A 25705-nucleotide genomic window follows, 5' to 3' on the forward strand; every position below is an offset into this window, starting at 1 on the left:
AGTAGACAAGAGTTACTTAGGGTTCTTGTAACTGTAGATGGTTAGGAACAAAGGGTTCCAGCTAGGCCTTCTGCTGCCTTCCCAAAATTATAAACACTCCACCCTTGGAGAGACCATCTTCAGACCCTTTCAAGTATGCGGGTCACATTTGACTTCCCAGTTCCCTGAGTCTAATCTATTAGGCAAGAACTACTCCAAGATGAGCTCTCAAGATGGATCCAACCTACAGCAGCAACAGAACCTCCTATCCTTCCCACATTTGTATGGGGAATATTTTTGGTAAATTAAAATCACTCAGCTCCTCTGCTCTTCCCACTTACATCTTTAGCCTAACACTCACTGTGGGGTGACTTAATTAATGTTTGGGTGTGGGGATTTCTTATTTGTGTATTCTCATGTCTTAAAGAATCTTCAATTTCTAACAACAAACATATAACTGAGGAGGTTGTCTGTCACACAGGCCATTAGAAGCCTTGACTTTGACTGACTGCTTGCTCACCCCAGCCACTCTCTAACCTGTGGACTGGAATAAGCTTTGCCTACATGGCACTTATAAAAGAATACTATGGAAAGAAGAATACTCAACTTGGTTTAAGTGGAGAGGAAAAAATAAAAAAATAAAAAAAACAAGAACAAGAGTATTTGAAGACATTAGTAGTCATATTTAAAAGTCTGTTCCACTAAAACAAAACAAAAAACAAAAACAAAAGCAAAAACAAAAGCAAAAACAAAAACCCATCCCCCACCCCCCAAAAAAAGAGGAAAGAGAAAGGAAAAGAGGATTATAGGATAGGCATAACACTTTTTTTTTTTAACAATTTGTTTCTTTTATGTGTACAAGTGTTTTGTATGCATGTATGTATGTGCACCATGTGTGTACATGATACTGGGCAAGATCAGAAGAGGGCATCAGATGCCCTGGTAATGGAGATATAGAAAGTTGTGAGCCATCGAGTGAGTGCTGGGAACTAAAATAGCTGCCCCTCCAGCCCAAATACTAATAGAGTTTTACACAAATGGGATTTGTCTTTATATCTGCTCATTGGGAATCAGTATCCAAAATACCTGCTGAGCTTCACCACATGTGGGAACTGCATTCTGATCTGCAGAGCTGAACCTGAGACCACCATATAGAAAAGTGCTTCAATAAAGAAAATGCCAGGTGGGGGCTAGAGAGGTGGCTCAGTAGCTGAGATGTGAACCACTCTTTTAGGGGATCCCAGTTGGTTTCTGGCTCCAAGTTAGGCAACTAACAACTGCCTGTGACTCAGGCTGTAGGATATCTGATACCTCCGGCCTCCATTCGCAACCACACACACATGACACACACTCTCATAGACATACACACACGCAGACATATATACATATTAAAAAGAAAATCTTTTTAAAAAGAAAATACAAGACCTCCCTTTTAGTTTGTAGAATTTTCACCCATCACCTTCTACCACAAACTATAATTTATAAAGATGTCAAGACACTCCAGATCTACCCAGGACCAGTAACCCAAACAAATGCCCTCCTTGTTTGCCAAAGGCAGGGATCCATCTAATGGCAGCCTGGCTGCTAAAGACCATCACTAACTTGCCACAACACAGAGATAAAACTACGATTCATTTAGTTAGCTATAGATGTCCAGTTCATGCAGGGTACCAGTATGGTTGTCTTTACCTTATCTGTGACTGATAGTTCTACCTGCCTTCTGGTACAACTTCAAGGTTTTTAAGTTGCATGAGCATGTATTTTATATGAAGTACTTTGGCAGACTTAGGAGAGATTAAACAAAAATATCAAGCAAACCACTTGCCATAAGTCTGTGTATTAGCCAAAGAAAAACCATTGAAGGAAAAAGAAGTGGTAAATTTGTGTCAGGTTTAATAATGGCTTCTCTACTGACTAAATCTGTAAGAGAAGCTGGAGGACAGCCAGACAGAAAGAGTAGGTAGGAAGCTGTTAGAAATAACAGTCAAGGTGGAGATAAGAAGCAGTCCATAGTGTAACTCTAGAGTGTCAGAAAGAGTTGCTTACACATTTTACACAGTTGATATATATTAACAAGGATGGTAGGGTGATGGCGATGATGACAAAGATGATGATGACTTATTGACAGGGTCAGGCACTAACGTGCTGAAGCATGAGGATATCAGGTCAATCCCCAGAACCCATAGAGAAAGCTGGGTGTAGTAACACACACTAGTAATCTCGGCACTATGCAGAGACAGAGGATCCTTGGTGGTCACAGAACAGTCTAGCTGAATCTGGAAGCCTCAGGTCATAAGAGTCCATGTCTCAAAAATCAAACACTAACGTGCTGAAGCATGAGGATATCAGGTCAATCCCCAGAACCCATAGAGAAAGCTGGGTGTAGTAACACACACTAGTAATCTCGGCACTATGCAGAGACAGAGGATCCTTGGTGGTCACAGAATAGTCTAGCTGAATCTGGAAGCCTCAGGTCATAAGAGTCCATGTCTCAAAAATCAAAGTGGACATGTCCTGAGGAGACACCTAAGATTGTTCTCTGCCCTCCACATGTATAGATGTGCACACACACATGTGCACTTACCACACATGCGTACACACACATGCAGAGTTATTGTAAGTCTACTTGTAGAAACAAGACAAAGGTAGACGATTTGGGAGACAGCGTGACTAGGATATATAAATTCGTGAAGCAATCTGGGAAAGGGAGCCAGAGAGGATATGGAAATGTTGAAAAAGGCAAATGAACACTGATGTTGAGTCAGAGGCCTCAGGCTTTAGTTCTAACCCAACTTTCTCCATTACATGAACATATCATTTCACTTCCTCTGTATGTGGCTGGGCTGTTGGGCTAAGGAGGGCATTTTGACAGTGATTAATTCTAAAAGCTGATATTCTGTGCTGCTGCTGGCCAGAAGCTATTCTGGAAGGCTAGCAGGTAGCTTGAAGCGGGTGTCCTGGGCATCAGGGACTAACCACAGGGACAGCAATGGAGTAGCGAAAGTGCACCTAGAGCTTGCTGAACCGCAGGCGTGGCACAGTGTATGAAGTGGCGTGCAGGTTGCCACAAGGCATTAACCGTTTTCCCTGTTTGTTCTTTCACATTTCCCTGTTTCTTCTTCTTTCTTCTCCTGTGTCTTCCCGATTTTCTTACTTAGGCTTGTATAGTTTCTCAGTTTTCCCCCTGATTAGCATTTCTTTCCCCTTCTTCACCCTACTCTGAATCAAGTTTTTCCTTCTCACACACTCATGGTAATTAATACTCTCTACCTCAAGAAGGCAAAGGTTACCCCATCCTAAGCCCTCCTTCTATTAAATTCAGTCTAAACAAACACTAAAACGCCTCTGTAATTCTAATTTCTAGGTAAAGCCAGAATAATAATGCTGCCCAATGCTGGGAGAAATCAGTCTCTGTGGTGAGCTCCCAGGCTCCTAGGCAATGGTAGTTAAGGACAAAACTATGTGGTTGGCCTCCCACACAGCTCTGCAGCTGAAGGGGTTTCTGTGACATGTTTTGTAGAAAGTGGCACTTCAAATACACTGTTCCTATAAGCAAGGCCACGTAAAGACATGGCAGGTACCAAGTTAGACCTGTGTCTCTGGACCCAAGTCACTCCTCTCCTTCCTTGATTTTTAATTTCTTACCTTTCAAGGCTTCATTCTTCTCAACCTTTCCGATTTCTTTGTAGTGAGCCCAGGGCATAGGCTTTCTTATGATGCCATAGTATTCTTCCTACATGACAAGGAATGAGACCAAAGACAACACTTCAAGAAACGAGAGGAAAATCATACATGAAATACCCGGTTTCCTTCCCACCCCACCAGTTTCTTTTACCTTCCTGCTCAATACTACAAATCAAATTCTAAGCAGTCATTTCATGCGCTGCTGTTTAACCCAAACTAAAAAGAAAAGGGGAAGGAAGGCCCCAGAAGGGACCAGGTTTGTGAAGAGCAGTGAGCTCCCCTGCAAAGAACGTAGACACCTGGGAGGGGTTTAGAACACCGTTTGAACTAGAGACCCAGATTAAGTTTTCTCCTTGTGTGCCCCTTTCTCTTGTCCTGGGCCTTCCTTCTCCCACTTTTTTTCTCTAATGATATCACTTCCATCTGCCTGTACTCGAGCCCCTCTTCCCCTTTGGCTCCCCCCCCATTCTAAATCCTTTTCTAATTCCCCAACCTTCGACCTCATCTGTCTCCCCCTTTCTCAGGGGGAATGCACACAAGTCTAGTAAAACAGAAAAGGTCACATTGGAAAAACCTGTTGGATGGCCTAAAGGTGAGTTTTCAATATAGGTCTCTGTAGATTTAAATGGAAGATGAGACACTTTCAGAAAACTATAAAAAGTTGACTCAACATAAATCTCATTATGTTTTCTGTAGTAACAAATGAGGTACAATTGCAGATAGAGTTCAGGGACTAAAACTCCAACCAAAGAGTACACATGGGGGGACTCATGGCTCCAGGAGCTCGTATATAGCAGAGGATGGCCAAGTCAGTCATCAATGGGAGGAGAGGACCTTGGCCCTGTGAAGGTTGTATGTAGGGGAATGCCAGGGCCAGGAAGTGGGAGAGGGTGGGGTGGTGAGCAGGGGGAGAAGGGAAGGAACAGGGGATTGTTTTAGTTTGGGGGATTTTTAAAAATTTTTTTTCTTATTTTATTTTTATTTTTTCTTTTGGAGGGGAACCTGGGAAAAGAGATATTGTAAACAAAGAAAACATCTAATAAAAAAAAAAAGAGTTAGAACAGAATGTGGAGGGGTTTGTTGTGGACTCCTCTCTAGACTCTTACCACAGGCCAGATGGCAACTCCAGCAGGAGGCAGAACTGAGGGGGCTTTTGGTGAGGCACTGGGAGAGAATTACATACTACTGCTACTACATGGGAGTTATTTCTCTCTTTATACTATACTGGTCCCAGGGACTGAATATAGGTTGTCAGGCTGACCAGCAAGCACCTTACCTAAGCCATATTGCCTGTACATAGATCCTAAGTTATAATGAAAAGCTTCATTATAAATAGTCTTATTATTTTATTTTTAGCATTACTTTTTTCAGTAGCATTTGGGGATGAATGCAGGTCCTTACACATTAGTGCTGTACTACAGTAGCTCTACATACCAAGTCTTTTCTTTTTTATTTTAATATTTTTAGACTTATTTGTACTTTTGTGTGTACGAGTGTTTTGCCTGCTTGTATGGGCGCTGTGTACATACCCATACCTTTGGAGGTTGAATGAAGATATCAAACTCCCTGGAACTTGACTAGTGGTAGATAGTACTATGTACTGTATAGTTAGTTATGAACTGCTATGTGAGTGCCAGGAACTGAACCCAGGTCCTGTGCAAGAGCGGCAAGCGTGTAACAGCTAAGGTATCTTTCCACTTCTAATTTTACTTTTTAATTGCTTATTTGTATTAATTTTTAGTCTTATACTTCAAAGTAAAACCGTTTAGGCTACTTTGTATGTAAGAATATATTTTGTATTTCAGACCTGTGAAATAATATGACTTTTGTGTTTTTTGTCAGATCAGTACAAACTACTAAACTAAAAACAAAACCCAACTCAGAAAAAGACAATCTATCTCTGCAAGAGGAAAACAGCAAAACCTTTTGTGTGGCAGAAATAAAGGCTAATCACTTCATGCCAATCTAATTTCTAAAATTCTATTTTAGATGTGTTTTTTTCCTTGTTTGTGGATATGTATTTTAAAAGAAGCTATAGAGCGCTGAAAATTAAAAGGATTTCAATTTACAAACTCAGTTTATAAGGCATCTTTGATCTGGGCTTGTTAGGACAAATTGCTCTTCTCTGTGTCTTTCCTGTAATGCCAGCCCCACTCTGTCTCCTGCATTGTTTGTTTTGGGGTCCCTGGTGGTGAGGACTGAGTTCTTTAGATATTTGTGTCCTAGCTGAATACTTGGTGCTAATTTGAGTCCACAATTTGGCAACACGTGATACTAAGCAACAATTAACTGAGTGTCATTTGCAAACAGATTTGTAAGAAATTCATTTAAAGGGAACTATAGCTCTGGGCATGTGGGTCACTGAAGGGGCACCTGCCTGTCCTGGCATGTACAAGACCCTGACATTAATACCCAGCAACCCCAAAATCAAAAAGGAAAACCAGGAAATTACAGACAATCCTTGTCCAAAGAGTTGTTAAAGTTACCACTTAAGGACTAGAAAGATGGCTCTCTAGTTCACAGCACTTGCCAAGGACCTGAGTTCGGTTCCCAGTACCACATAGCAACTAACAACCATGTGTAACTTCAGTTCCAAAGGATCTGAAACCCTCTTCTGGCCTCCATGAGCAACCAGGCATGTATGCAGTACACATACATACATGTGTGCAGACAAAACACTCCTAGACATTAAAAAATAAAGTTACTACTTAATTGTTTTAAAACCAGCTGGTCATTCTACAGCACGCTTTTCATATACTATCTCAATTAATCTGCACAGCAAACCATAGAGTACTGTTGTCTCCCTTCATTGCAGATGGTGAACTGAAGCTTGGAAGATATTTGCTCAAGGTATATGAATCTCTAGAAAATGGTGGAAACGGGATTTGAACACGAGAAGCCTTATAGCCAAGCTAAACAGTAACTCGCAAACTCGTGCATATTTCTGCTTAGCAGTACTCCTCTAGAGAACAATCCTTTACCTATTATTCTCTTGGCTCACTGCCCAGGGGATTTGTCTTCCTTCACCTGCTTCTCTAAAGATGGAAAGAATTTCTTTCCTACCTCCACATCAAGAAAGATTCCCATGATACCAACAAGAGACTACTACTGGTGATGTGTTAAAATCTGAAGTACAAATAAACATTTTGCAATTTGGAAATTACTTCTTTATAAACTATTTCTTTGATATAGATAATCTATGACAAACTAGGAAAGATACTCTTAACTATGACTGGTTATTACTAGTAAGGGTCCTTCAAAAGGTTGCTGTACAGGACCTTAGAAATAAGTCAGAAAATTCTTACAAACCTAAGATTCTTACCAGATGACCAAAGAAAGATGAAAAGCACATTCACAACAAGATATAAGTTCAAAACAAGGCACACACACAAATGATTATAGTGGTTTGTTTGTAGCAGAAAAAACTTGGATACAATCCAATTACCCATCAACAGATGAGTAGTTGAACAAATTGTGGTATGTTCATACAGCAATAGCACTTAGCAACCAAAAGAAACAAACTACTAATAAATGCTTCAACACTGCAATCATAGAAACATGTTGAAAGAAGCCCAATAGTCAAGGAACACCTAGAGTGATTTAAAAGATTTGGAAAAGAGCTCATTTATAAGATAGTTCAGTGGCTACCTGGGGTACAGTTGTTTAGGAGGGTAATGACTGCAGAGTGGTACAAGGGAACATTTTTCCCTTTATTCACTTTACACACTGATTGCAGCTCCCACTCTTCTTCCCAGTCCCATCCTACCATCCCCCTTGACCCACTCCCCCCAGGTACCAACCCTACCCGGCACATCAAGTTGTATCAGGAGTAAGTGCATCCTCTTCCACTGAGGCTAGACAAAGCAGCCTAGCTAGAGGAAAGGGATGTAAAGGCAGGCAACAGGGTCTGAGTCAGAGACAGTCCCTGCTCCAATTGTTGAGGACCATATGAAGACCATGCTGCACATCTGCTAGGTCTAGACCATGCATGCTCTTTGGTTGGTAGTTCAATCTCTGTGAGACCCCATGGGCCTAGATTAGTTAGCTCTGTAAGTCTTCCTGTGGAGTTCCTATTACCTAAGGCTCTTGCAATCCTTCCCCCATTCTTCCACAAGACTCCTTGAACTCTGCCTAATGTTTGGGTGTGGGTCTCTGCAACTGTTTCCATCAGCTGCAGGATGAAGCCTCAGAAGACAGGCTTCATGTCTAGGCTCCTGTCCACAAGCATAGCAGACTATCAATAATGTCAAGGGTTAGCTCTTTTTCATGGTGAGTCTCAAGTTCAGCCAGTCATTGGTTGGCCATTCCCTCTATCATTGTTCCTCCTTTATCCCTGCACATCTTGTAGGCAGGGCAAATTTTGGTTTTGTGGGTAGGTTGGTGTCCTCCTTTCTTCCCTCCATGGGAAGTCCTGCCTGGCTACAGGAGATTGCCACTTCAGACTCTATATCCTTCCCCTGCTGCTAGGAGTCTCAGCTAGGGTCACCCCATATCTTCCCAAAAGCATCCCCCACTTCCAGGTCTCTGGCTTCTCTCAGAAATGCCCCCCACTGAGTTTCCTTCTGTCTCCCAGCCCTCTCACTACCCCAATGCCTGTTCTTCTCCCAGCCAGCACATGGTGGCAAGGATGTGGAGCAAGGGGAACACTCCTCCATTGCTGGTGGGAGTACAAACTTGTACAACCATTTTGGAAATCAATTTGGTGGTTTCTCAGAAATTTTGGAATAGCTCTGCTTTAAGACCCAGTTCTACCACTCCTGGGCATGTACTCAGAAGATGCTCTATCATACCACCACATGACATTGTTCAACTATGTCCATAGCAGCTTTATTTGTACTAGCCAGAAATAAGAATGATCCAAAGGTCCCTTAACCAAAGAATGGATAAGGAAAATGTGGTTCATATACACAATGGAATACTATTCAACTATTAAAAACAAGGACATAGCGGAATTTGCAGGCAAATAGATGGAACTAGAAAATATCATCCTGAGTGAGGTAACACAGACCCAAAAGGACATGCATAGTATTTTCTCACTTATAAGTGGATATTAGCCACAAAGTGCAGGATAACCTTGTTATAATCCAGAGACCTACAGAAGCTAAGGAGGAAGATTCAAGGGAGAATGCTTAAGTCTCACACAGAAGGGAAAAAATAGTTATTGGAAGTGAATGGAGACAAGGGAACTTCTTATCTTTTGAAATAAAATGAAAACATCTTATTTTTTTACTAAAGTGGCTGTTATATCCATGTATATATTTGTCAATAAGATATTTAAAAGTGGGAATGTTTTATTTCATGTAAGTTATACTTTAATAAGTTGATTTTTATTTTTTGTTTAATTTTTTTATTTTGTTTTTGTTTTTTGAAATAGCATGTCACTATGTAGCCCTGGATGTCCTAGAACTAGCTCTGTGGATCAGGCTGGCCTCCAACTCACTGAAATCTGCTTGCCTTTGCCTCACAAGTGCTGGGATTAAGGGTGTGCACCACTACCACCCAGCAAAAAGTTTATTCTTAAAGGCAGTATATAACTATAAACTAAAACAATGCAGTCCTATAGTTTGGATCTGGAATGGCCCCCAAAGGTCCATGTATTGAAAACTTGGTCCCAGCTTTTGGTACTATTAGGAGGTAGCTGACTTTTAAATAATGGGAGAAAATGAGATCACTGCAGGTGGTGGTGGTTTGAATGAGAATGCCCCCATAGGCTCATAGATTTAAATGCTCGGTCCCCAATTGGTAGACATGTTTGAATGTTTGGGAATGACTGGGTGTTGCCCCGCTGGAGGAGGTTGTTAGTAGAAGCGGTCTTGGAGGTTTATCAGCCCACGTCATGTCATTGCCACTTAGTGCTCGCTCTCTCTCCTGCTTGTTGCCTATGGATCAGATGTAAGCTCTCAGCTCCAGCTCAACCTCCAGCTCCAGCATCATGCTTGCCTGCCTGCCTGCTGTCATGATACTTCTAACTCCCTGGAGCCATAAGCCCAATTAAATACTTTCTTTTCTGAGTAGCCCTGATTATAGTGGTTGTCACAGCAATAGGAAAGTAACTAAGATAGGGATGTGCCTTTCACAAGGATGTTATGACTCTATTCTCTTCCTCCTTCCCTTTGTCTCCTGGCCACCATGAAATGTATTTCTTTACATGTTTTCTCACCACGATGTAATGTCCAGCCATAGGCCTCAAGCAACCACAGACTGAAACCTCTGAAACTATGAGTCAAAGTCATAGTTCATCATTTATTTTATTATAGTGACTGAAAGCATACGTATACACACACACACACACACACACACACACACACACACACGCACACACACACTCACTGATGCCTAGCACACCTGAGGCCCTAAGTCCAATTTCCAGCACCACTAAAAGGAAAGCTAACAGTTTTAGAAGGCTTAAAAAAAAAGTATACCTTCACCCAAACCTGCTTGCTCTTATTGATGTATTGAACTGCCCTGTCACAGGACTCTGTGACCCAGAATGAGAGCTTACCTGCTCCACTCCTGGAAAAGCTGCTGCCAGCATGGCAGAAAAGAAGGAAGGGATCAATTTCCAGTCTGAAGTTTTGACTTGGAACACGTTTCCCAATAGCCTGTTAGAGAAGAGTCATAGAAGCTATATACTATATGATAGTCAAATGAATTCTTGCTGCTTTCCCTTTTATTTGTGAATTAGCATAAGAATTTTTATCCGTGGGGATCAGGAGATGGCTCAACAGTTAAGAGCATTTGCTGCTCTTCCAGAAAACCCTTTTTCAGTTTCCAGCATGGTGGTTCAGAAGTGTCTATAAACCAGTCCCTGGGGGATCCAATACTCTCATGGCCTCTAGGAATACCAGACACACATGTGACGCAGAGACATAGATGTAGGCAAGATCAGCACATCCACATCATCAAAATATTTTTTAAGCCTTAAACAGGTCTGAAATGGTGTATACCTGAAGTCCCAGTGATTGTATGACTTGAGTCTAGGAGTGTATCAATACAGTGTAGAAAGATTCTGTCTTTTAAAAAGTATATTTGGGGGTACCCATATTCCTTTAGACAATCAGAGATGTAAAGCTTAAAGCAGTTTCTATGGATTTTGGCAGGGGGACAACTTCTGAAGGGAAAACTTCGGCCGAAGTAACCCTTTTAAGCTTATCTAGGGACTGAATTTGAAGACAAAGGCAACTGAATTCTGAAATTTGAGGTTTAAATGCTTATTTATGATACCTTTTGACAAAGTGTCATATCAAAAATGCTAAGCTATAGATATAAAGCAATCTGTCGTGGGAGTGTGTCATTTCCTATATTACTAATAAGAAAGGAATGGGTAAGAATTTTCTGCCAGGATCATAGTAGTCAGTTGGGTGGGGGTTGGGACGGAAGCAGGTATAATTTATTTACATGAATATGAGCAAAAGAATAGATCTTGATAATGGTCTACTATTATTTTATTTTATCTACATAATTCCAATGGTTGCCTGCTCAAAGGGAATAAAATGTTCCAAGGTCATAGATATATTTTCCTCAGGACTTGGGGACAGCTTAGTGGTAAATTTTGTCTAACAAGTACAAAATATAAAAACAAATCAAACCAGATGACTAATCAACCATAACCCCCCAAATATGGTGCCAAATACTTGATATTTCCTCAAGGGCAGAGTCTACCCATTTCCCTTGACTGTGGGTGAGATTTAGTGACTGGCTTTTGAGACTAAATCATGCAAAAGCCTGTGGTTTCTGTCTTGATGTCTCTTTCTCCTGGATCCTTTGTTCTGGGGTGAGAGAGCTATTGCCACTCAAAGAAAAAGGCAAATGACCAAAAAGTGGTGTCTATAGTAAACAGTCATGAGAGTGTTAAACCTTAACCTCTGTCATGCCTGCAGATGACTGTCTCAGCTGCCACCCTGATTTATAACCTCAGGAGAAGCCATAAACCAGAGCCACCCAGAAAGATTGCTTCTGGTTTCCTGACCCACACAAATGGAGAGACTACATAACAGTGAATCACATAATCTATCCCCAATTTTACTGCCAGTACTTGTCCTGTCTGTGTTTTATATGGACTTTTCAGGTGCTTTATGAAACTTTGCTAACTGAAGTTTTAATACTCTTGTAGCTACTCCATGTCTCCATTAAAGCAAATTTGTGCATTTTATCAAGATGTTCTGTGTACTCATACATAGACACAAATCACAACCTAGGAGGAGGGGAAAGCAATGCATTCCACTACTGTGGTCCAGTTGCTCTCAGCTCTCTAATGCTCTGACCTGAGATGAGAAGGCTGAGACACTGCTCTGTTTTCCTGTGTTTGCTCAAAATGTTACCCAGGGGCCATGAGGCCTAAAAGCTTTCTCTGAGCACTTGTTTATAGTTAAGCCCTAGCAGGAGCTACATATTGTTTACCTCTACTTGATTTAAACAGTTTAAAGTCACAATTATGCTCTGAAACAGTCCTCTAAAAGTTCATTTGGAGAGACAAAACGCTGTCCACCTCCACGGGGGTGGGGGGGCTTTCCAGAAAGCCCCACAGGGAAGCATTGGGTGCTCCTGGTCTCCCTCCCCTGCTTGAGAGCCAAAACCTACCTAAATTCTTCAGGAGTCTCTCACATGGGAAGGTTAGGGATTCCTGTGACAAGTTCATACACTGTACTATGTCAGCTTCCACTGATAGATTTTAGCAAGTTCTAGGTAGATTTGCTTCTCATACCTATTTTGAAATTTCCATCAAAAATTCACAATTAACCTGACTTCCCCTAGTCTGTTTCATGACTACAGAATTGGCACAGCTGCTGAAACTTCACACTGTAAGCCTTTAGAATTGTTATATATTAGAAAAAAGATGTTTTAGCTTGCCAGAAACATGTAGAAGTTCTAGAGCTATAGTAAAGTGCAAATAATTAGTCATCTAGTCTGTCTTCAGAAGGGACATTTTGTTTTCTAATTCATGGCTATACCAAGTAAGTAAGGTATAATTAAATTATAGTAGCTATAGTAACCCATGAAGCATAGCAACAAAGCAGGAAAATACAAATAGTTTTCTTTATTTGCCACTGTCTACATTATTTACCTCCTGCCACTTGGATGGAAGAAACAGGAGACAGAAGCAATCACCTCCATGAAGAATGTTCTTATGAAATGAGATCATCATAAGCCAAACATGATAAAACTGGTTTGTCTCTAACTCATCATCTCTCTATATTCTATGTCATTCATAATCTAGTCAGCAAATATATGTTAAGTTCTGTGTATCAGATACTATAATAAATGGATAGGAGTCTAAAAATAATAAGGAAAAATAGAGTTATAAAATAAATAAAAATAAATAAGCAATACATAATAATAAGGAAAATAGAAATCTAAAATTAATAAAAAATTATATAAGGAATACATAATAAGGAAAAATAGAAATCTAAAAATAATAAGGAAAAAAATTAAATCTTTGTCTTTATAGTACCTATAAGTCTCATTTGGGGAAGCAAGATAATATGCAGTACATCAGGTGTGAATACATGTAATGAAAAACAGAGTAGTGGAGATACTAAAAAGGGAGTAGTAGGAGACAGTGTGGAAGATGTTGCTATTGATCTAGTGTGTAGCAAACCTCACTGGGAACATCTGAAATGTGACCCAGATGGAGCAAAGCAGCCATGTGGAGACTGCTTCAAGCCCAAGAAACATCAAATGCAAAGCCTTTGATACAAGCTGTTGGAACAGGAGGGGCAACAAGAGCAGAAATGTGTTTGATATGAAATGAGAAAGGGAAACTGTAGTAAGAGCAGAGGTCAGCAAAATGATGATCATGTGGACCCAGAGAGTACTGAAGCAGAGTGACACTGGACTTCATCTTTATTTCGCTTTCTGGGAGCTATGCTAAGAAGAGAAACTACTGATGGGAAGGAGGTTACTGTAATAATCTAGGTAAAAGGTGATGGATTGGACTACGCCAAGATTGGAAATACCAGGGTTGCAACCTGGATAGCTTTTAAATATAAATGTATGTATGTATGTAATGTGTGCATGTATGTATGTATGTGTTTATTTATGTGCTTGCTGCCCTTCCATATGGCAGTGAACATGTCTAGGTCAGGGGACAACTTTGTGGTAGCTGGTTCTCTCCCTCTACCATACAGATCCCAGAAATCAAACACAGGCTGTCAAGCTTGGTGGTAAGCACCCTCACTCATACCCTAGCCATGTCCCTAGCCTTGGTATCTTCTGAAGCTTGGTATAACAGAATCTCATGAGAGGTTTTATGTACAGTGTAAAGGAGTGCCTGAACAAATAGGAACTAGACAAAATGATAATTTTCACATTAACTTTTCAGTGCTTGTTAGAATATCAACTGAAGATGCTGAGCAGTCAATTCAGTATATGCAGCTTAGGGTAGAACTCCAGACTATAGATATATTTGGAGTTTAGAAGTTTAGTGTGTTTAGATAGAATCTGAAGCCATGAGACCAGATGAAATCATCAAGGGACTAAGTAAATAAATAGTCAAGAACACAGTGGTGGGGCCAGGGCTGTAGCGCAATGGTAGAGCAATCGCCTATGCACAAGGCCTTGCCATTTCATCCACAGCAACACACAGAACATGATACAAATGATAGAGACATATAACATAGTGTTTGGTCACAGCTCTAAACAACTTACATGTATAAATTCACTTAATCTTCAGAGCCAGTATAGAAGATAACTATTTTTTTTTCACTTTCATTTTATAAATGAGTAAGTTAAACCCCAGAGAAATCAATGACTTTCTTCTGATTATGGCAGGCACTACAGCTGTCATTCAAATCCAGAAAGAAGTGAACTGTTTAACGTTAGAACTCAAGGACACCCCAAAACTTACCATCTGAGGAGACAAAAAGTAATCAACAAAGGAGATGCCAATAGAAGAACTATGTTTAAAGAGTATAGAGGAGTCTTGGTCTTGGCAGCAGAAGCAAGAAAAGGAAAGGGTATTGATACTGTCCGGAAAGCACGGCCATCAGATGCAGTACGTGATAGCACTGTGGCTGTAAGGCCTACACCTTCAGAAATCAGCATACGAATGTGCTACTCAGCCACATCCAGGAGATGTTACTGAATGCCAAGGCTAAGACAAAATACTTCCTGAGTTGAGCAAATGAGACAGATTCAGACATGGGCCTTGTGAAGGAACAAAGTATAAAGCTATTTCAGCATCCAGTTCATCTTGAAGGTTTTGTTTTGTTTTGTTTTGTCTTTTCAATTTATCCAGAGACCCAGGAGGTGAGAGATTCTTCAGACTCAATGGGGGGCGGGGGGGTAACCTTAGCCAAAATGCCCGACAATGGGGAGAGAGAACTCGAAGAGTCCACCTAACGTAGATAGACTGGGCCTCAAGAGGAGGGACTGGGTTGCTAACACGCAGACAAAATTTCTGACCCAGAATTAGTCCTGTCTAAAAGAACTTCAGGGACAAAACTGGAACAGAGATTGAAGAAAAGGTGGTCCAATGACCAGCCCAACTTGGAGTCCATCTCATGGGGGTGGAGGGTGCACACCACAGCCTGACACTATTACTGATGCTATATGTGCTTACAGGCAGGAGTCTCTGAGAGGCCCCACCCAGCAGCTGACTGAGACAGAAACAGATATTCACACCCAGCCATTAGACTGAAATTGGGGACCCCTATGGTTGAATTAGGGGAAGGATTAAAGAAGCTGAAGGGGAGAGTGACCCCATAAGAAAACCAGCAGGCTCAACTAAGTCAGACCTCAGGGAGCTCCCAAAGATTGAGCCACCAACCAGGAGCATACAAGGGCTGGTTTGAGGCCCCTGGCATAAGTTACAGCAGAGCTACCTGGTCAGGCCTCAGTGGGAGTAAATGTGCTTAATCCTCTAGAAACTTGAAGCCCTAGGAAAAGGGAAGGCCTGGTGGGGGTGGAGGGAAGCACCCTCTTGGAGGCTAGGGGGAAGAAGAATAGGCTGAGGAACTGTGGGGGTGCGGAGGCAACGACTGGAATGTAAATAAATAAATATTTATTTATCTTATGTGTATTGATGTTTTGCTTGCATGAATGTCTCTGTGAGGGTGTCAGATCTCCTGGAACTGGAGTTACAGAGAGCTGTGAGCTGCCATGTAGGTGCTGGGAATTGAACCCAGGTCCTCTTAAAGAACAATCAGTGTTCTTAACTGTTGAGCCATCTCTCCAGGCCCCCATCTTGAAGATCTTAATAATCAGTCATAAAATAAGTTATAAAAACATTTTTTGGTTTACAAAAGCAAAGAAACAAACAAAAAGATCCCAGAGGAGAAAACAGAAAATATTAAGTCCAGATAAAGATCCAAACACACCTTTGCCTAACATTAACAAAGTAGCTGAAAATTTAAAGCATTGACCAAGCCTGGCTAAACACTGGGGATTACTTTTGTTATTGTTACCAGGGACACTTAAGTTCCCTTTGTAGACTCTTAGCCTCATTAATAAAAGAATTTAGAAACTGACTCAAGAGAGCTCAAGGAGAATTTTATTGGAGTTTAAGAAGAAAGCACTGGGTAGGTGGAAATCCGTGTAGCCACCAGGAGGAGACGGAGAAAAAGTCCTTGCTTTCAAGGTAGGTATGAAACGAAATTGGTTACTAAGAAATCAAAAAGCTCTCCCAAGGGCTGGAGAGATGGCTCAGCTGTTAAGAGCCCTGACTGTTCTTCTGAAGGTCCTGAGTACAAATCCCAGCAACCGCATGGTGGCTCACAACCATTGGCAATGAGATCTGATGCCCTCTTCTTGTGCATCTGAAGACAGCTATGGTGTACTTAGATATAATAATAAATAAATTAAAAAAATAAAAAAGCTCTCCCAAGCAGGGAAGTGGTCTGGTAAGCTGAGAAAGGAGCCCCAAAGCATGTGGGCATCCTGTTTTTTGTTGTCCTGCTCCCTTCCTGTTTGTATTTTGCGGCTTTGTTTCACATAAACTCTATTTGTAGAGGATGTCAGGCTAAGGAAGGGGCTCCAGTCTTTCCCAGAAAACAGCTTCCTTTCACATACTAATCTTGATTGTAGCTTCTTTTGTTCCAACTCTCTTATCATATTGCCCCTGCTGGAGATGGGACCTAGAGTCTCACCCAAATGAAGAAAGCTCTTAGCCAAACTAGCTGGGTATTGTTCTCTCTCTACCTTTCCTAGGCTGGTATTAACTTCTGGGTTCAAATGATCCCCTTGCCTTGGCTTCTGGAATAGCTGTGACCATAGGCCATATACCACCATGCCAGATGCAAAAGCTGCTTGAAGCAGTTATGCAATTACGTTTCAGTCAAAATTAGTTTGAGAATAGAAGGTTTAGTCTATATATTCCTCAGACCTACACAAAGACATTCACATACTAACATGAGCTAAAGTAGTAACTGATATTTTTTGTGCAAATGAAACAAATTTGGGCAATTGATGAGGAAAAGATATATGTAATTTTACAATCAGACTTGACTTGCTTTTTGAAACTTAGTCAGAAGTATCTCTTCATCAGAAAATTTCTAAGTTCCAAATTTACCTACTACTTCTCTCCAGAATAAAATTTTTTCATGGAACATGCTTTATTTAGCTAAATGTCATTAGCTTGCTACAGGGCCACTAAGAAATGTATAAATGAAAGTGTTATAAATGACTGATAGCCTAAATATTGAACAGACTTCAACTTCCTATATAGATGTCATTCAAATTTAAACAAATGGCTTATGTCTATTGTGTTTTGAGTATGAAGTGTCCTGCCCAAAGGGCTATGGGATAAAAGTTTGGTTCTCAGCTTTTTGGCACAATTAAGAGATGACTGAATTATGAAGGTGGTAGGTTTTGAGCTAAGGGCTAATCTAAGGCCACACCCACCTGCAGTAGCCTCTTTCTTACATCCACTCTAAAGGAAATGTTAAACTCCCTATCTCTCTCTAACAGACTCCACAGGTACTTTGATTGCAAGAGACAAGCAAATGTCCTAATTCAATTCCCACTTCCTTAAAGGCATTTAAAGGCTCAAAGTGCCAGACATCAGAGCACTTAGGTATAAATGTGCCCTCCCCCACTTCCTCTACATCCTCAGAGTCACTAATTCCCTCCCTGGAATGCAGGAACCCTCTCCTCCCAGCCACCAGAGAATGAAGGCAGCCTAACTGCAATCAGTGCTATGAAAGCCCCCCTTCCTTGGAGACCTTTAAGAAAGGACCCCCATAGTGTTGCATGTACCTGAACTTTCAATAGAACTCCTGTCATGTTATCTGCCTATGGATGGCTTCCAGGAAACCCTGCCATGTTGTTGTCTGTCTGTCAATAGCATTAATAGCTTTTCTTTTCTTTTTTGTTTTTTTGTTTGTTTTGTTTTTGTCGAGACAGGGTTTCTCTGTGTAGCCCTGGCTGTCCTGGAACTCACTCTGTAGGCCAGACTAGTCTTGAACTCAGAGATCCACCTGCCTCTGCCTCCCAAGTGCTAGGATTAAAGGCATGCACCACCACTGCCCAGCCATTAATAGCTTTTCTAATAACTCTCTTACTCAAAAGATCAATCTGCCTCAGTGTCCCTCTCAAATCCCAATGTGAGAGGATGGTAACTTCATCAATAGATTGATTAATGCATCAAAAGAACATCACAGTTGAGTGAGCTATTAGTAGATAGGGCCTAGTTGGAAGAAGTCGGCCACTGTGGATAACCTTCAAAGAGTATGTATCCCTTGTTCCCAGATCCTTCCACTCTTTCTCTTGCCTGCCTCTTGTCATCTTTGACCTGAGATGCTTTGCTCCACTACATGTTCCCACACCCATGAGTATGGGCCAAAGAGCAAGGGTGATAAGTACCCAAGGACTGAAACCTTGAGCCCAAACAAGGCCTTTCCCTGTGTTTCTCAGTTATTATAACACAGTGCTGACAAGTGACTAATGCAGTCTATTTTTTATTTTAAATTTAATTAAAAATTTAATTTATGAAAATGGCATATATTTGTGATGTATAACATGTTTTCAAATGTGTATATATTTGTAGAATGGCCAAACTGAGCTAATTAACATCTCTTTATATGCTTATGTTTTGTGGTGAGAACCTTAAAATTCACTCTGTTTTTCAAGTATGCCATACATGATTAAGTATAGTCACTATTTTGTACAACAGAGCTCTTGAACTTATTTCTCCAATCAAATTTGGTAGCCTTTAATAAAAATCTCAACTCCTACCTATTTTTCCATTATTAGTATTCTGACTAGTTTATTTTTTGTTCTCATCCTTACCTCCAATTAGCTAGGAAAAGTACTCTTGCCATGAACTTTATCTTCTTTTGATTCTTTCATTTCATTTCCCATACTTTTTTACTGTTTGTATTTATCTTGTCCCTTTACTGTGAACTCTTCCAGGACAGAGTCTCTCAGCTGTTTCACTTCTTATAGCACAATGCTATCTGAATGAGTCAATGCTAATCACAGACAGTAGAACTTTACATTCTACATGATAGCAACTGTTTAATAGCGTTAGCTTAGAAACAAATTTGTTTTATAACTTGTTTCATTCACTTTCTGCTTTTGCAATTACATACTGTATTACATATTATAGTGCATACAATAAAAATAAGTAAGCAAAAGCCAGGCATGGTAGCACAAGCCTATAACTGTGGTAGTAAGGAAGGCAAAGAATTGCATGTTCAAGGCCAGCCTTGGCTATATAGTGAGAACCTATTTCAGAAAAAAAAATGCTTAGGCAACTAACTCAGTTATGAAAACCTCTTTTACTAGACAAAAAGAAGATATAATGTCCACGGTTAAGGATTTCAAAGTTAATGATAAATAGTAGCACCTTGAAATTTGAGATTTTAGGCTTTAGATGTCTTACAGTGGCCAAACTACAATGCTATCGTGTTCCCTCAAATTTAAAGCAGCATGGCAGGTTACTAATTTAACACATCGGTAGGTGATATAAGCAGATAGCAAGACGACGATGAAGGAGCAAGGATGCATCCGGTTGTTGTTCTCTTTCTTACAGTTGGTTTTATAGTTGGCTTTCTCTATTCATCCGTAATGTTTAGTTACAAATCAGCCAGGGTGACTCAGCAGGTGGCCTGCTTTCTGACAAGGACGAACAGTTCTTCAGACAGGAGGTTTTTAAATAAATTACTGATTACCTATTTTATTCCACTTTGGGATAAATGTTATATTGTCTTAACTCCCATACTATCCATGTTGGACTCCACTTGCAAAAGTCATAAAATCAGAAACAAAAGCCCTCTTAAATCACATATGAGAAAATTTAAGTCCAGGAAGGCTTGTCACACATCCACTTAATAGCACTCTCATCACTTTGCCTGCAGTTTTTATAGTTTCCACTCTTTCAGGTACCCATTTTTGCATACAAGGCCAGTAATTAGTGTGATATAGGGGTTCTGGAAAAGGTTCTGTGTACCAAAGAATAGATATCATATTTGCCGCAGTCTTCCCTTTTTAAAAATAAAACTATACTTAGGATATAAAATAATAAAATTTTACTGTACTTTATAAAGGAATCTCTCATGTTTCCAGAGTGGTAGCTTCCCATTGCTTCACACTAATAGTGATTGATCATTTTATCAGAGTGGAGCCAAGAAGAGGGAAACCTAAGCAACTGGGGAAGCAAGGTAAGATACCGAGCAGGGGTGTTCATTTGGGAGGAAATGTTTTGGAAAGCTGTCTGGATGGGGCTATTGGAAGACATAGAAAGAAATGCTGTCGGGTGGGGGGGGGGGGGGGGGGGGGGGGGGGGGTGGCTGGAAAGATAAGTGTGTTCTTGAGGAGTACCTGGGTTCAGTTCCTAGCACCCATATGGTGAATTATAACTGTCTGTAATCTGAATGTCAGGGAATCCAAAGATCTTTACCTCATCAAACACCAGCCAAGTAGATTGTACACATACATAAATGCAGGCAAACACTCATATACACAAAATAAAAAAATGCGTCTTTTTAAAAAAAGAACACTATATATAGAGATCGTTTCTTCGAAAAGCTAGATTAGTGGTCCATAACTGCAGGTGATTTTTCTCCCCCACCCTTTGGCAATATCTGTAAACATCTTTGTCACTTTTGGAAAGGGAGATGTGCCTGGAATCTAATGAACAGAAACTATTGTGTCAAACACACTACCAAGCACAGAACAGTCCTCACAACAAGAGTACACTAGCTAAAATATGTCAACATTTCCAAAAAGGGGGGAGGAACTAGAGTACTTGTTACATAATGTTTTATGCATTTAAAAAGGTAGAAAGGAATGTCAACACTCACTAACCTTTTGTATGTGGCCTAACAGTTTCTGGGAATTCTGGAGACAGTTTACTTGAGGTTTCATAAATTCTCACCTCTTTGTGAAGAAGATGAATTAAGCAGACAGTTCAGTTACATATATTTGGAAGTGGTCCATCTGCACTCAGAGTCCACTGAGGAATGTTTGACAGAAGGAAAGAGGTCTTTAGAGGTATGTAAAAAAGCTCTGTCTTTGGCTGTCTTACTACATACTAATAAACAACTTTAAATACTTAAAATGTCAATAAGATTTGAAGTTGATGATCCAGGAAGAAAGAGTAGGATCCAAAAAAAAAAAAAAAAAGTTGAGCACCTAAACTGATGGTGTGCTTACTTCAGAGGGCATAGTGTTCTTCAGGGACACTAACAACCCATAAGACGAAAAGGGTAGTAGGTAGGAGCCTGGGTGTATTGGGAATAGTGCTTAAAAACCACGGTGGGAGGAAATAAAAACATGATTAATTGAATATACGAAGGCACAGAGGGACAGTTGTCTATGACGACGTGTGCCCTGGAGAAAACTCAACAGGCTGTAGCCATGGATTTTGGTCCAGCAGAAGAGGTTTCTGCATGGAACATATTTCTGTCTGCTCCAAATCCAGTTCCTCATGGACGCTTTCATAGCACTTTCGGCGTCCACCCTTCCCAGATGGTGGCATAGCTATGTCATGACCCGCATGGATTCGCGCTGGGACTAGCCTCTCCGGAGACTTCTGTGACAACCAAGTGTGTGTGGCCTTTGACATCCTTCCTGGTTTTCAGAAACGAGTAGTCTGTGGAATCAGGGAATTGTGTAGGACTCTGTACACCACCAGGTGTTGGCGTCACCGCTGTTTTGAGCGTTGGCATTTTTTGACGTGCCTGACAGGACACCCGGAGTCTCTTTAAAGGGAACCGGATTTTCCATAGGAGATGACTGCTTCCCAGACCCGTCGAGCCTTCAGCGGCTTCCGAGTCAGTCTCCGGAAGCACGGCGACTTCACGGAGGCGGGGACGGTGGGCTGAAGCGGCGAAGCTGCGAAGCGGCGAAACGACTCAGCGGTTGGGACGAGCGCTTCGCAGATCACGGAGCGCGAGTGCGCGCGGCCGAGCGCCCGCGGGGTAAAACAGAGCGGACCAATCAGCGGGCCCTCTCCGCACGCTCGCTCAGGATTGGACAATCCGCTCCAGCCTCTCTCCCAGGGGCGCGTGCGCGGCCCGGCGTCAGCCGCGGGGGGCCGGTCTCGCGCGGCCTCGAGGAGGAGTTGCTGGCGACGGCGGCGACGGAGGAGGCTGGCGGCGGGGAGAGGGCGGGGACTGAAGACTCGGAGGAGGTGGAGGCGATCGGGAGTTTCTGGATTCTTTATCCGGTGTTTTGAGGGCTGCCCGACGGAGGGCTGTCGCTTGGGCCGCGTTGAGGAGCGAGTAAGGGCGAGAGGATCGGCCGCCGCCGGGGCTTGGAGGTAAGGGGCGGACCGCAGCGGCGGGGCCCTGGCGATCTTAATCAACAGGTTCCCGGGAGCGCGGCGGGGGAGGGGCGGCGGGGCTCGCACCCCCTCCCAGACCCGCCGCCCCGCGAGGGTCCCCTGGGGAACCCCAGGCTGAGCCCGGCGCCGCGGTGCCAGCCCAACCTTTGTCCCTTGGAGGAACGCTCCCTGGCGCGGTTGCCGGCCAGTCGGTCGGTTCCCTGGGCGGGGGAAGCACCTTGGCGCGGTGGCGGGCCACCCCCGCTGGGAGTCGTCTCGCTGCTGGGCGCCCAGGCCCCGGCGTTTGCGAGTCCCTGGGACTCCCCCCCTCACCCACCCCCCGGCCCGATCGGGGAACCAGCCTGGGAAAACACTTTCCCGTGGAAGACGGAATGCAGCCAGCGTTCCTGTGCTGCCTGAGTCAGCGCCTGGTGTTCTGCTACTCATTGCGTTCTTCAGATAAACAGTTCCTGCTTCCTGGTGACCAGTGCTATGAGAAAAGCCGGCGTCTGCAGCGGCTTTCTCAGAACTGAGACGGGGGACGGGGGACTGTCTCAGTTGAACTTTGAAGCCTGTAAATGCTTGCGAGCTACTTTCAATGAATGCCGTTTGGAACGATCTTTGTTGTAAATTACGTAACTTAACTAAGGATAGCTCTCACCTTCTGTCCAGCTGATTGACACACAGTAATGTGTATGGAATTTAGATTCGGTTGAAAAGTTTTCCATGACACTTTAACTCTAAAATTAATGCAGCACCCAGGAAGGAGGTTTTTTTTGTTTGTTTGTTTTTTTTTAGTTAGTGTGTTGTGTCTAATTTACACTTTCAAGAACTTAAATTCTGAAAGCCAGTGTAGCAAGAATTCTAAAGTTTTGATTTAGTGGATAAGATGGAAGGTATTTCAGGTTTTAATAAGGCACTGTCATGTTTTAATGATAGTATTCTAATTATCCTTTTTAATTATGCCAGAAATTAATAACTTGTTAAATTTTGCAACAGGAACAAATTATGTGATGTGCTGGTTGGTGTCTTTGAAGTATAGATATTGGTGGGAATGAAAATTAACTACTCTTTCTAGAAAATGAGCCGTTTTTATAGTATTTCCGTGGACACGATTTCTTGCTTAAAAGGTCATTCTAAACTGTTGTAGCAGGCTTACATTAAAATTTAAAGAGTTTATAGGTAAAACAAAGATATAAAAAGAGATTCTTAATCTTCTAAAAATTGAGTAAATTTGCCAGTAATAACTAAAAGTCATCACCCTGAATTTGACAATAATAGTGGGCTCTTAGTGGTTTTTTTTTTTTTTTAGAATGTTAAAATAGGTGAGAGACTAAATATAATTCTACCAAAGTGGTACCGTGGTTTAGCTATGCATGTCATCTTAGAAATTGTAATTTTTAAAAAAAAGATTTATTTTTATTTATATGTGCATGGGGGCGGGCTATTGACATGTAAGTGCATGTGCAGGTGGAAGCCAAAGGAGTTGAAGTCCCCTAGAAGTAGAGTTGCAGGCTCTCGGGGGCCCACCCATTGTGGGTGCTGGGAACATAACTTGGTTCCTCTGCAAGAGCAGTATATACTCTTTAATGCTGAGCCCTCCATCTAGGCTACTGTATTGTGATCTGTTTAAAAATCTCAGACTCAACCCCTCATAGTTCCCCACCTATGTAAGCCAAAAGCCAAATCTGCTTTCTGTCTTGTCATGTCTAAAATCCTTCTGTTCTTTGTTTAAGATACTGTGTAGACCAGAATTCTGAGCCACTGTTTGGTGTTCTCTTATGTTAAGTTTTCTCCTTTATTGTGTGCACTGCATGCATTAATAAACTCATATAATTGAGAATAATCTCCTTGAAGTCCTTTCATGGATCATATATGTTAATCACAAACAAACTACCTTTATATTAACATTTACACTCAAATTGGACTCAAGTGAGCACTGTAGTCTAACAAAGTTAACACACATTTAACTGTCATAACAATTAGACAATATTTAGCATATTCTTTTAACTTTTCCACGGGTAAAATTCATGCTTTCTTTTCATATATGTTACAGTGAACAATATTTTTGGAAATGTTTTGGGGAAAAAATTGGTCTGACTTATGTATGAGTATATTAATGTGTCCTATCCCTCTGATGCTTCCCTGATTTCGGAGTGTTTATTATACACTTTACTGAATTACAGGATCACTAAGTTGGAAGTAATCTTGTATATGTACAGAACATATTCAAGTCTCAGAGACAAGTTAGGGTTGTAAAAGAGGTGATGAGTTTGAAGTAAATGTTTAACACTTGTCTTGGTATTCTACTTTCAGTGGTGTCCTCATTGCACATACCTGCCCACTTCTCCCTAGGATCTTGCTTGGTACGTAGCCCAAGCTGACCTACACCTGGTAGTGTAACCTAGACTGGCCCCAAACTCACTCTCTTGCCTTAGACTCCTAAGTACTGACATTGCAGGTATGTGTCACCACGCCCGGCTCCTTTCTAATTGTTAATTAAATCAGTAAGTCACTTTCTCCATGTCATATTAATAACTGCCAGGGTTGTATGCCCTGCCCTCCTCACTTGTGTGTTTTTTTTTTCCTTTTTTTTTTTTTTAATAACTACACAATTTAGTCCTTTTCTGAAGTTTTTTCTTTTCTTTTTTTAAATACTTTAAACAGTGCTTAATGAGTATCCGTCTGTGTGTCTCTGAAAAATGTATGTTTTCTCAAGGTGTATACCACCTGCAAAGCGAACTGTAGACAGCAGTTTGATGTGCATTTTTAACTCAGTTGGTTCCAGCCAGATCATCCCTTGAGGGCAAATGATTTTCCCCTGCATTTACTCTATGAGCTGAAGTGTTTTCTTATCTTTACCCATGGTTAGCATTGTCAGTTTTAAATTTTTCTGACCATTTGGATGAAAAATTGTGTCTTTGTTTTCTTTCTTTAAAAGATTAAACTTTTATATATTGGCACAGTCAAGAAACAGAAGTTTCATGTACTCTCCCTTTTTAAAGTCAGCCTTCCCCCAAACTTTATCCCTAGCAACTAAAGATTTCCGTCCTATAATCTCTCTTTTTAAGATATGATTTAATTTTATCCGTAACAGTATTATTTCGTTTTTCTTGCCATTCATTTGAAGTTTTTACAGTTTATTAAATCCTCTGTGAAAGATACCCCTCCTTTACATATGTGGAAAGACACACAGAACCTTTCCTCTTTGGGGAGGGAGTAGTTTGAGATGCTGACTATTGTTCAAAGCCCAGCTGTGTTTTGCTTGAGCTGGAGATTGTTCTTCCTCTTCAGGCTTGTGCACCACCTTGTACACCTGCCTTGTCAGCACCTTCTTCA

The 25705-nt window shown here is 41.4% G+C and overlaps 3 protein-coding genes across 9 annotated transcripts in view; 2 read left to right on the plus strand and 1 right to left on the minus strand.

Moving 5' to 3' along the window:
- Fam71d (family with sequence similarity 71 member D) overlaps nucleotides 1-6823 on the plus strand; it is a 38912-nt gene extending 32089 nt beyond the window's left edge. For 2 of the 5 annotated variants that reach the window (XM_031357659.1, XM_031357660.1), the window contains one exon: nucleotides 3138-3319. In XM_031357659.1, the coding sequence (XP_031213519.1) occupies nucleotides 3138-3202 (65 nt within the window). In that variant the 3' untranslated portion in view covers nucleotides 3203-3319. Of the gene's footprint in view, nucleotides 1-3137; nucleotides 4256-6478 lie in introns of those variants that run through there. The other 3 variants (XR_004114692.1, XM_031357662.1, XM_031357661.1) reach the window with 3 other exon arrangements.
- A 12537-nt stretch (nucleotides 6824-19360) lies between these two features.
- Nucleotides 19361-22840, minus strand: LOC116080059. The gene is made up of 2 exons (XM_031356295.1): nucleotides 20908-22840; nucleotides 19361-19716 (listed from the first exon to the last, which is right to left on the minus strand). The coding sequence occupies exon 1, from the start codon at nucleotides 22811-22813 to the stop codon at nucleotides 21806-21808; it is 1008 nt and encodes a 335-aa protein (XP_031212155.1). The 5' UTR covers nucleotides 22814-22840; the 3' UTR covers nucleotides 19361-19716; nucleotides 20908-21805.
- Mpp5 (membrane palmitoylated protein 5) overlaps nucleotides 22130-25705 on the plus strand; it is an 84262-nt gene continuing 80686 nt past the window's right edge. For 2 of the 3 annotated variants that reach the window (XM_031356290.1, XM_031356293.1), the window contains exon 1: nucleotides 22130-22363. The gene's annotated coding sequence lies outside the window, so the exon portion shown is untranslated. Of the gene's footprint in view, nucleotides 22364-22915; nucleotides 22941-25705 lie in introns of those variants that run through there. The other variant, XM_031356292.1, reaches the window with a different exon arrangement.

The sequence above is a fragment of the Mastomys coucha genome, unplaced genomic scaffold (assembly GCF_008632895.1).
Source record: "Mastomys coucha isolate ucsf_1 unplaced genomic scaffold, UCSF_Mcou_1 pScaffold6, whole genome shotgun sequence".
Taxonomy (NCBI): domain Eukaryota; kingdom Metazoa; phylum Chordata; class Mammalia; order Rodentia; family Muridae; genus Mastomys; species Mastomys coucha.